The sequence below is a fragment of the Carassius carassius genome, chromosome 27, assembly GCF_963082965.1.
Source record: "Carassius carassius chromosome 27, fCarCar2.1, whole genome shotgun sequence".
NCBI classification, from domain to species: domain Eukaryota; kingdom Metazoa; phylum Chordata; class Actinopteri; order Cypriniformes; family Cyprinidae; genus Carassius; species Carassius carassius.
In genome coordinates, this window is record NC_081781.1 from 31,419,077 (window position 1) to 31,431,824 (window position 12,748).

At 38.7% G+C, this 12,748-nt stretch overlaps 1 protein-coding gene across 13 annotated transcripts in view; it reads left to right on the forward strand.

The window, feature by feature from the left end:
• Window positions 1–12,748, forward strand: part of LOC132107156 (receptor-type tyrosine-protein phosphatase kappa-like) — a 181,821-nt gene that overhangs the window by 141,837 nt on the left and 27,236 nt on the right. For all 13 annotated transcript variants that reach the window (XM_059513403.1, XM_059513391.1, XM_059513390.1 and 10 more), the window contains 4 exons: window positions 138–339; window positions 4,497–4,602; window positions 6,547–6,820; window positions 7,200–7,236. In XM_059513403.1, coding sequence (XP_059369386.1) covers window positions 138–339; window positions 4,497–4,602; window positions 6,547–6,820; window positions 7,200–7,236 — 619 coding nt within the window. The remainder of the gene's footprint in view (window positions 1–137; window positions 340–4,496; window positions 4,603–6,546; window positions 6,821–7,199; window positions 7,237–12,748) is intronic.

The following is a 12,748-nucleotide window of genomic DNA, read 5'->3' on the forward strand; positions in this document are numbered from 1 at the left end:
TTAAAAGCACACACTCGCACCGTTTGTACTACATAGAAGTTTGAAAATAAAGGAACCGTCTCATATATAATGCATCTGAATGAGAAATTGATGTTTTGGCAACATTGTCTTGTTTTCTGGGTGTCTGCTGTCTCCAGATCAGCTACAGTAGCGTGCACTCGTTCGACCCGTCAGTGCCGTTGCTGCGGCCACCTGTTCTGGTGTCTTTACCGTGGAACACGTCTCGTCACAACTTCACACAGCTGCATCCAGGAACCACCTACCAGTTCCTGATCCGGGCCAGTACCAGCAAGGGATATGGACCCCCAACCACACTCAACGTCACCACCAACATATCAGGTGTGCATGAGCCCATGTTACATCAAATCTGCTGTGAATGAGAGTATCTGATGGTGTGGGAGAAGGAGACAGAAAACTGAGTCTTTGCATTTGCTCGTGCTTCTTCATGATCCTATTTGAAAATGAAATATTTTGCAACGTTACAGTTTTGTTTCGTTTTTTTTTTTATCTTTTTAAGGCATCAATGCTCATTAGTATTAATTTTTCCCCCTAAAAAATACTGACCCTTAACTTTTAAACATTAGTTTATATAGTTTGAGAATATCTATGCATTTGAATAACTTTTGATATCATATCATGTTTTCGATTCAAGTCCACTCTTGAGGTTTCTGGTCAACTAATTAAAGTAAAAACAAATGATGTTTTATAAAGAAAATGAAGCCTTTGTTTGTTAGTCTGTTTTAATTTGCAGCTGATTTAATCACAGGCTGCATTGAGCACAATCAGCTGAATTGGATGTTAAAACTCTTTTCTGTGCTTTGCTAATGAGCGATGAGGAACGTAACCTCATCACCCGTCTCTCAGGCTTTCTCACGCTATTGTGTACTTCACCTCTCTGAGATGTAATAAAGGCATGATCAGGGGAAATATGATTTTCTAGCATTTCAGAAATCCATCACTTCAGATTTGTTGAGAATGAGAGAAGTGTAGGAGGAGATAACACAACATGCAGGGCTGAGGAAAGCAAAAAGAATAGGATGACAAATCGACTGCTGTATTGCTTATTCATAGAGAGTGGAATTAGGTGTTTTTTTGCTCTGTTTTTATTTATCTATTTATTTACTTACTTGCTTAGTTGTACTAAGTACTAGTGATTGTCTGACCCATCCAGATCGGTTCATTTAAGTATGCTGGTTCAAAAATACATAGAGTGTTGTTATTTGTAAATAAAACTATCAAAAATCTGTTAAATGTATAATCAAAATCACCAAAAATAAATCTTTAAAAACACATTTATGCTAAGTAGACCTTAAAAAAACAATAAAAATTACAAAAGCACAAAACAAATTGCCTAAAACTAAGATGAAAGCTGAACAAACAAAAATAACAGCTGATTTAATGCATTAATGAATGCTATAAAAGTACAGATAATCAATAACATAATTTGTCACTCAAAAATAAATAAATAAATAAACACTGCTATACATGCAATCAAGTTCAATTTGCTTATTTTAGTCAAGTCAAGTCACCTTTATTTATATAGCGCTTTAAACAAAATACATTGCATCAAAGCAACTGAACAACATTCATTTGGAAAAAAGTGTGTCAATAATGCAAAATGATAGTTAAAGACAGTTCATCATTGGATTCAGTGATGTCATCTCTGTTCAGTTTAAATAGTGTCTGTGCATTTATTTGCAATCAAATCAACGATATCGCTGTAGATGAAGTGACCCCAACTAAGCAAGCCAGAGGCGACAGCGGCAAGGAACCGAAACTCCATCGGTGACAGAATGGAGAAAAAAACCTTGGGAGAGACCAGGCTCAGTTGGGGGGCCAGTTCTCCTCTGACCAGATGAAACCAGTAGTTCAATTCCAGGCTGCAGCAAAGTCAGATTGTGCAGAAGAATCATCTGTTTCCTGTGGTCTTGTCCTGGTGCTCCTTTGAGACAAGGTCTTTACAGGGGATCTGTATCAGGGGCTCTAGTTGTCCTGGTCTCCGCTGTCTTTCAGGGATGTAGAGGTCCTTTCTAGGTGCTGATCCACCATCTGGTCTGGATACGTACTGGATCCGGGTGACTGCAGTGACCCTCTGATCTGGACACAGACTGGATCTGGTGGCTACGGTGACCTCGGAATAAGAGAGAGACAGACAAAAATAAGCGTAGATGCCATTCTTCTAATGATGGAGCAAGAACATAGGGTGTTATGTGAAGTGTTTCCGGTTCCTGTTTACCTAATTAATGCAGCCTAAAAATCTTATATTAGTATGTTATGTGTAAACCAGGTTAAAGAGATGGGTCTTTAATCTAGATTTAAACTGCAAGAGTGTGTCTGCCTCCCGAACAATGTTAGGCAGGTTATTCCAGAGTTAAGGCGCCAAATAGGAAAAGGATCTGCCGCCCGCAGTTGATTTTGATATTCTAGGTATTATCAAATTGCCTGAGTTTTGAGAACGTAGCGGACGTAGAGGATTATAATGTAAAAGGAGCTCATTCAAATACTGAGGTCCTAAACCATTCAGGGCTTTATAAGTAATAAGCAATATTTTAAAATCTATGCAATGCTTGATAGGGAGCCAGTGAAGTGTTGACAGGACCGGGCTAATATGGTCATACTTCCTGGTTCTAGTAAGAACTCTTGCTGCTGCATTTTGGACTAGCTGTAGTTTGTTTACTAAGTGTGCAGAACAACCATCCAATAAAGCATTACAATAATCTAACCTTGAGGTCATAAATGCATGGATTAACATTTCTGCATTTGACATTGAGAGCATAGGCCGTAATTTAGATATATTTTTGAGATGGAAAAATGCAGTTTTACAAATGCTAGAAACGTGGCTTTCTAAGGAAAGATTGCGATCAAATAGCACACCTAGGTTCCTAACTGATGACGGAGAATTGACAGAGCAGCTATCAAGTCTTAGACAGTGTTCTAGGTTATTACAAGCAGAGTTTTTAGGTCCTATAATTAACACCTCTGTTTTTTCAGAATTTAGCAGTAAGAAATTACTCGTCATCCAGTTTTTTATATCGACTATGCATTCCATTAGTTTTTCAAATTGGTGTGTTTCACCGGGCTGCGAAGAAATATAGAGCGGAGTATCATCAGCATAACAGTGAAAGCTAACACCATGTTTCCTGATGATATCTCCCAAGGGTAACATATAAAGCGTGAAGAGTAGCGGCCCTAGTACTGAGCCTTGAGGTACTCCATACTGCACTTGTGATCGGTATGATACATCTTCATTCACTGCTACGAACTGATGGCGGTCATATAAGTACGATTTAAACCATGCTAATGCACTTCCATTAATGCCAACAAAGTGTTCAAGTCTATGCAAAAGAATGTTGTGGTCAATTGTGTCAAACGCAGCACTAAGATCCAATAAAACTAATAGAGCGATACACCCACGATCAGATGATAAGAGCAGATCATTTGTAACTCTAAGGAGAGCAGTCTCAGTACTATGATACGGTCTAAATCCTGGCTGGAAATCCTCACATATACCATTTGTCTCTAAGAAGGAATATAATTGTGAGGATACCACCTTTTCTAGTATCTTGGACAGAAAAGGGAGATTCGAGATTGGTCTATAATTAACTAGTTCTTTGGGGTCAAGTTGTGGTTTTTTGATGAGAGGCTTAATAACAGCCAGTTTGAAGGTTTTGGGGACATATCCTAATGACGATGAGGAATTAATAATAGTCAGAAGAGGATCTATGACTTCTGGAAGCACCTCTTTTAGGAGCTTAGATGGTATAGGGTCTAACATACATGTTGTTGGTTTAGATGATTTAACAAGTTTATGCAATTCTTCCTCTCCTATGGTAGAGAATGAGTGGAACTGTTCCTCAGGGGATCTATAGTGCACTGTCTGATGTGATACTGTAGCTGACGGCTGAATGGTTGCAATTTTATCTCTAATAGTATCGATTTTAGAAGTAAAGTAGTTCATAAAGGCATAATTGCTGTGGTGTTGGGAAATGTCAACACTTGTTGAGGCTGTATTTTTCATTAATTTAGCCACTGTATTGAATAAATACCTGGGGTTATGTTTGTTTTCTTTTAAAAGAGAAGAAAAGTAATCGGATCTAGCAGTTTTTAATGCTTTTCTGTAGGATAGGTTACTTTCCCGCCAAGCAATACGAAATACCTCTAGTTTTGTTTTCCTCCAGCTGCGCTCCATTTTTCGGGCTGCTCTCTTTAGGGTTTATCTGCAGCCAGAACTAACTCGGATGTAAAATCACCAAACTCTTTAATAAAGTCTGTATGGTGCCCTGGTGGCCTGTATACAGTACCAGGTACAAACATAACAGGGGATTTAACATTAACATTTGTTTCTCTGGATAAAGTTATATGAAGCACCATTACTTCAAACGAGTTATACTTGAAGCCTGCCCTCTGAGAAATCTTGAAAACGTTGTTATAAATTGAAGCAACAATTTCATTAAGGCAAAAATGGTGACACTTTCAGTCTTTCTCTGTCTTTGTAGCACCTACTCTAGAGGAGTACGATGGGTCGGAGGCGTCCCTGAACGAGACGGCCACCACCATCACCGTCCTGCTGAAACCTGCCCAGGCTAAAGGAGCTCCTATCAGGTGTGTGTTTGTGTCTCCTTGGTCTCCTCATATCCTCCAGACGTTATTCGACTTCCTCTCTGTGCTGTAATGAGCCGCTGCTGCTGCTGGTGACATTACTGCTCACTTCCTGTGTCTCTCAGCTCATAAACCCCCACTCTCTCTTTCTCCTTCCGTCTTTCTGTTTAGCTGTTCCACATTCCTCTCAACACTTGCACAAAGATCCCTATTTGATCCGAGCCGTGCCTGGCTCTTCCTCTTCCTCCTCCTCCTCTTCTCTCTGCTCTCTGTTTGACTGGTTTGAGGCTCTGTGTCACATCTGGGCTTGAAAACACTCTTTCAGTAATTCAGCTGTCGTTGTGACAGACTCATTCCTGCAGCCACACTCAGATGGAGGAGGAGAGACTTATTTGCTTATTGTTTAAATTCGGTGAAGTAAGAAAAAAATGCAGAAAAACAGCATTGGGAAAGTGGAGGGAAACTGGGATATGACGCACATGAGCCCAGTAGTGCACACTTGGAGTTTTCCCAGAGATATCCTAATTAGAATGATTTCTAAAGTCTTTTCAAAATGTTTTTATGTAATATATATATATATATATATATATATATATATATATATATATGTCAATTTAATGTGTTTATTTGGTGTGATTATGGAAAAATAATGTGTTAAAATGATTAAGACGTTTAAAATATCTGCCCCATTCAGACCTGTCCATCATCTTACACTGGTGCAGTTGCTGATGAACATGCAGGACAACTGACTGCATGATAAAGCCTCTTAGAGTACAGTTATATTAGCCTAAAATTCAAGAAATGAGGGCAAAAAACGACCTTTTAATAGTTTTTGTCTTATATTTATAGTACATAGTTTATTGATATCAGAGTGCTGTTTTCCCAAATATCTGCACAATTGCAAATGTGAGACTTATTTATACAAGTTCAGTGAACAGTAAGGGTACGGAGCCCCGCACATGACGTGCAGGAACAAAAAATAGTAGGCTAAATCATGTGCACGAAGTACTAATACAGTCCCTCAATGTATTAAAACGTCCACACAATTACTATTGCGTTCCCTAAATTTACTATTTCATTCACTTGATTTATAAATAGTGCGCATGATTTAGCAAATCGAGGGAACACAATAGTAAATCGTGCACACAATTTATAATTTTTTTCTTGCATGTCATGTGCGGGGCTCCGTAATAAGGGTGACCAGAGGTCCCGTTTTTCCTGGGACAGTCCCGTATTTCAGCTCTATTTTTAGTGACCCGACTTATTTTATAAAAAAATTCAACATTTCTTTTGGAGTGGTTGATCAGAACGAGTAGTAGAAGTGTTCTGTCACGCGAGAACAGCCTAATCAGAGGTAACTAAGCTTGTAGTTGAACAAAAAGACCATCCAATCACAATTCGTTATCGATTAACATGCTGTAAGTGAAGGCGGTATCACGTTGAATAGCACAACAGAAACGCATCTGTGCAATCGCAGTTCTGCGGTCAGTTCTCCTTGTGCCTTAATTGTCAAATACACTCAAAGCTGTCAAAATGTCCATCGTGTGCAGTATCTCACGCAAATACAGTCCGTTTTGACCTAAAAAGGTGAAAACAGGATATGTGTCAGTATATTACATTCATTCTGTCTTAAAGGGACAGCAGCCTAATTAAATACCTGTCTATATTATTAATGGTAAACAAAAAAGATGTTAAATAAATATATAGGCCTACATGTTAAACCTACTGTATTGGAAAAACAAGTTTATTTTTTAGGCTATTTAATTTAAATCTGTTTTATTTGTCTTAAGGCTTTATGGCTTGTAATTTGCTTCTTCATTTTTATATAAAAATAACTATGTACGTGTGTGTGTATATGTATATATATATATATATATATATATATATATAAAATTTAGATCATGAAATAAAATGTCTAACATGTCATGTTCTGTCTGTCATCAACAGCGCCTATCAGATCGTTGTGAGGGAGATCAACCCACACCGTGCGCGGCGGGAGGTCATTGGCGGGGAGTGTTACCGTGAGCCGGTGTCCTATCAGAACGCGGCCAGCGCTGGGCTGCCGTATTACTTTGCAGCGGAGCTCCCGCCCAGGAATCTCCCAGAACCGCTGCCATTTACTGTGGGAGACAACAAGACGTACCACGGCTACTGGAACGCCCCCCTCGCCCCCCGCAAAAACTACAACATCTACTTTCAGGCGGTCAGCAGCGTGGATAAGGTCAGCAGATGACAAATAAGCACACACCTCTCTCGCGGTGACTGAGAGTGTGTGACAGAATCACAGTTTGATCTGTTCTGTCCTTGAGCTGCCGTTTCTGTGGCTTCAGGCACTTTTATTAGTGCATTGTGCATTCTTCTGGAATGCATGTGATGGTGTGCCTGTTAAACAGATCACAAGGTCAGTCACACCTGTGACAAATACTTAAAAAAAATGAAAATATGACCTTCTAGTGGTTTGACTAAAGTGTTTCAATATTACAACATGCATTACAAGTCAAGCTTCTGCAGTCATTCTGCTCAATGTGTTGATGTGGTTCTGCTCTGCTGTTACTAGAGTTTTGAGAATTCTCCTTAAATTGTCGTTGTTTGTGTTTCAGGAAAGTAAGACGCAGTGTTTGAAACTGGCTTTTAAAGGTAAGCCCTTCAGATTGAGAGCATGCATCTACCATTCATTTCTTCAGTCGGTCTCCTTCTAATCTCTCTCTGTCTCTGATGTTACGATGTAAGAGCAGGTTCAGTTCTGTCATCTAAAGTCTGGCGGTGATTAGTGATGTGTGCTCTGAGCTTTGAGCAGAGTTATAGAAAAGCTATTTTAGTATATGCAGTGGGACAATATCTGATAATACAGATAGACAGACCAAAGCTTGACCAGCCTGCTCACAACTGCCTATTCTGTTCAGATGTGTGTATTCATAATAATTACATATGATCAGTTACTGTACATATGCATCACATTTATAAACCTCCAAATATATGCACTAAAATATACTGCTATGTAAAAGGCACAGTATGTGATTTTTATATGTAATTTAATGTGCAATAAATGCAAGCTTTTGCATTGGTGCCATTTTGCCTTGGTACAAGTGGAAATGGATTGCATGTATTTGTGCATATTAAATTGGCAGATTTTAGAGTCTGGCATGTGTGGATCGTTTTGAAATTGAATAGATGACACTGCCTCACACAAGAATACTTTTAGATCATGGTTCAGCACAGTCCTGTCGTGAGTCACGTTTATTGTCATCTCAGCCTCTGATTACTCCACTGTCAACCATGAACACTACAGAAGAAAACGGTTAGTAATCAGCAGCACACGCAGAGAACAAGACCAATGAGAAGAGTAGTACCGATCAGTGACTGCACGACTGCAAAGCACCAGTCTTCTGCAAAAATTTAAGTTAAAGTTTAAAATATCTATGCGTGGTAATAACTATATTTTTGAACTGATGGCAGAGAGCTGGCAGTAGTACTGATCAGTCCTGCTAGAAACAGTGTGATAACTTTCAAGACAAAGCATTTCACAGCCATTCATAACACAGCTAATAAAATAAAGAATGGAAAATCCATAGGCACAGTAACCGGAGCCTGAAAGTGCGTGACATGAATCTGCCTGTGTGGCGTGATGCTGTGCTGCTCTGGCTCTTAAGGAACCATCTGAAGCTGGAGAAGACAACAGTGGAATGTCATACTGTATCTCACAACTACTTTTTAGTAATATATTTCTTTTTTTTAGTAACTACATTTCTAATAATATTTTGGATACTTGCAAAATAATTTTGCATTAACGTTTGAGCATACTGTCAATCACTGTAGCAAAAAAGAGTCACGAACTGCAAGAAATTTCTTCAGGACTGTAGACAAAGCAGTTAGTATTAACAGGTCAAGCGTTGTTTTTCTTATTCCTTAAAATCACAACCCAGAATTTGGCATATTTTATGAATATAAATTTGATTCGCTTCATGGAATGTGTGATTATGCAGTACTGCTGTGTCACAGCCTTTGTTTCTGGGTGAACCAACCCAAAAGCTTTCAGATTATTTCATTGCATATATTTTGTGATTATTTGCGGAGTTGTGATTATATATATATATATATAGTCATGAATCATGATCATAACTGCATATTGGAAGTATAGTTTCTTGTACATTTTGTCCAGCTAAATGTCTGAAGTGTTTTTCTGCTTGGAGTGATGCACATATGTATTGCCAGTGAGCTGTTGTGGTAATGACAGTACCTTCGGTCGTGTCTCGTCTGAGTTATTGCACGTTATTTCCTCCTCTGGCTCTTCATTAATTGTTTTTCAGCAGGAAATCGAATGATAAAAGTCTGCCTGCGGCTCAGAGCACTCCCAGAACGGATTAGATATAGCCCACGTCATGTGTTGTTTAGCAACAAAAATACATTTTTTGTTTTTAAGCATGGAATTTTATCTCCAAAATGGATGTAATCCAATTTCCATTGAATTGCTCCTAGTGTTTTTCTCTCAGATCAGACTCATAAGAGCTGACAGAAACAGAAGTCTTCTGGGAGGGGGCAAAATGTGGTGTCTGAACCAATACAGGCCTGCATCTAAAACCACACCGTGCCACCGATTAATCACCTTTTAACCCAAGCGTCAAAAGTGACTGCCAGTAATGTAACAGTCTTTGCTTTTCCTCTGTGTGAATGAGGGGGACAGGGTTATAGATTACATTTATTTACAGGGGAGAAAAAACAAACAAAAACGTTCTTAAATAACTGGTCAAAAATATTATTTTACATCACTGAATCCACCTAAATAAATTGATTTATATAAACATAACTAACACATTTTTTGCAGGTTAAATCAGGTAGAAATAACTCTTTAAGGTAACAATTGCAAGACGGCTGTCAAAACCTTCAAAAACAGTACATGAACATGATCCTGCAGAAATCTTTGCTTATCCTAAACTATTGAAAAGTTAAGCAGCAAGCTCATTGGCTGCAGTATCAGCAGAGGCCTTGCTGTGATGATGTCACTGTTTGCAGATCATATGTATATAGAACTTTAAACATCAAAGCCAGATTGAGATGTATCTAAACTGACATATCTTCATTTTCTAACCAAATGTACACAATACTACTACTATGTAAAATGCTTCTATTATTCTAAAATAGCTTAATATATAATGCCTTATAATGCCTAGGGTTGAAGACCTATCCCTTACACCTTAACCAACCCTTAAACCTACCAATGCCACCAAACCTGTGCCTAACCCTAAACTCTTTAAGAGTTTTCAAAAGGCAAATGAAAATTGTATTGTGGCAGCAGAACATAACGTGCTTATTCCCCATTTCTATAGTGTTTTCAGCTGTGTTTAGCATCTGTCCAGCAGATCATGCCCCAATTTCTTGTTATTGACAGAGATATTTATGTTTTTGACATTCATTGGTATTTGTATCACGCGGACAGGTCATCTGAAGCTAACACAGCACTTGTGTGATCAGTGCTTAAAGTAAAGGAAGAGGAAGAGAGTGCTTTGATGATGAAGGAGCGGTGCATTAGGGCAGCAGTGATCTGCGTCTTGGTCATTTCACCCCAGGCTGCTCACTCGCCCAAATGTGTTGTAAAGAACAGAGAGGCCGTGTGACGGGGGCTTGGCTTTTGTTTGAGTGTTATTGTTGGGTAGAAATAGTCTGTCCCCCAGATCCAGAGGCAGGAGAGTACAGCTGATGGCTTTATTTAAGAGGCCCATGTCAGCGGGTCATTGCCTTATCACTCTTAAAAGCCTATAGTAGATCTTCAGGACATACCGGAGATCCATTTACTCCTGCCGCCCAGACAGATCGCACAATGTGGCATTTACAGGCAAAGCCATGAGTGGAGTCAGCATCAGACCGCCATAAATGTCATACGCACCGAGCTGGAGTTCACAGTGCTTCGGATCAATACCCCTAGATGCCGTAATGATAGTTTTGCTGTTAGAACGGTGTGCAAGAAGTATTTCAGTCGGCAGTGATGTATTTCTGACAGGGTTACAGCCCCGAAGCCCCACTGCAGTACACTTACACTGGAGCAGATGCTCTGCGATACACCACAGTGAGTAGTACTGGTTACTACTGAACAATCAAGCAATTTCATTTAGCTGATAATTGTTATTAACCATTTAATTGTCTGCTTTTTGTTCTTGTCACTTGCCATGCAAATTTTATATACAGACAAAATTATTAATTCACTGAGAACTTTATAAACAAATAAAACACAGACGTTATTTTTCTCTTCTTACTGTTCTCTTTAGGAAGGAATGTAAAACAGTTGTGAAAAAGAAGTACAATTTAGCATACTTTTAAAAAGAGTACTTATTATGGAAATAATATATGTTAAGAGAAGATACATGTGGGTTTTCTGCATATTAAATTAAATCCAAATGAAAGTGTTTTATAGTTTATAAATACAGTTAGTAGAGCTTTAGAGTGTTTTTGACCCAGTTAAGTAGGAATAGGCTACCTGAGGTGGTTGCTAAGGTGTTGCCATGTAGTTGCTAGGGTACTTGGGTTGGTTGCTAAGGTGTTGCTATGCAGTTGCTTGGTTACTCAGGGTGGTTGCTAGGTTGTTACTAGCATGTTTGTAGCATGATTAGCATGTTGCTAGCAGCATTCTAGTATGATTTCAACATGATTAGTATGTTACTAGTATGATGCTAGCATGATTCTAGCATGATTAGCATGTAACTAGCATGATTTTAACATGATTAGTATGTTTACTAGCATGATGCTTACATGTTTTAGCATGTTTATTAGGTGACTATCATGTTTCTAGCTTCATTAGCATGTTCCTGGCATGGTGTTATCATTTTGTTGAATGATTAGTAAGTTACAAGCATGTTTCTAGCATGTTGTTAGTCAAGTCACCTTTATTTAAACATCTCTTTTAACAATAGGGATTGTAACAAATCAACTGAACAGCATTAAATTGAAAAATAGTGTTCAGTTAAAAAAAGTATCTGTGCAATCGAGTCGACGAAAACGCTGGAAATTAAGTTAGCATGATTAGCAAGTTACTAGCCTGTGGTTAGCATTTTTCTATGCTAATCCAACTAAAACCAACTAAAACCATTGGATTCAGTAAAAACAAATAATAATAATTATTATTATTATTATATATATGAATAGGCAAAAAGACTGAATAAATTGTACAGAATAATGAGGTGATGTGATCAAGTAGAGGCGCGCACTAATGCAGCGAACATGTCAACAAAAAGAAGCACTGAGCCTGAGGTCTTCCTGTGGGTTTCTGACAAAATAAAAGCTTATAATATTAAATAAAATGATACAGTTAAAAATGATAATCAAGTACTTTGTGCTTTATTGTGTTGGTCAACACATCAAAATAAGTGCATAAGAAAAGATGATTAAAACATGCATTAATGACATTATTACAATTGAAAGTGTCTCTTTGAGTGAACTTATGTTTTATTAATACTATAATGTGTCCAACAACTGTTTTTAGAAATAGACTTTTAAGATTTGAAAAACATTTGATACAATTAAACTAGGGGTGTAACGGTACGTGTATTCGTACCGGACCGTTTCGGTACAGGGCTTTCGGTACGGTGCACGTGTGTACCGAATGACCGAATGCAATATTTTGTTTGCGGAACATAAGTACATTTTCGTGTTTCCAAACGAACATATTAAGTGGCAGAAGTCTCCGCGTTCAGCACAAATCCCGCCCTGCAGCTGATTCTAAGCCGGTGACACACTGCTGCGTGGCGTGAGCGTGGTGTTTCTGCTGCGTGTCAGTTGCGTGACGGCTGCTTCGTGTTTTCTGTGTCTTTACACACTAGAATCGTGTCTGACGCGGCGCTGGCGCGCTGCTGCTACTGTAGGTGACATAGAGGGAGACCGTCGACAGACCAGGATCTTGTCTTCACTACAACAATATCTATTCTTCATGTTGAGCATAAATATAAAGCCTACTGATAAAGGACACCGTCAACAGTATTGACGGCAAAATAGACAATGTTTGACAGGTGCAATATGTCAGTGTGTCACTGGCCTAAGGTTTTCAAAAGGCATCACGCGAGTGTGAACATCACTACAACTAGGAAAAAAACGATTGTAATTTAAACGCAGCTCCCGTCGGCATTTAAACAGACCTTTAGTGAAGTGAAAAAAGTGAAAAGTG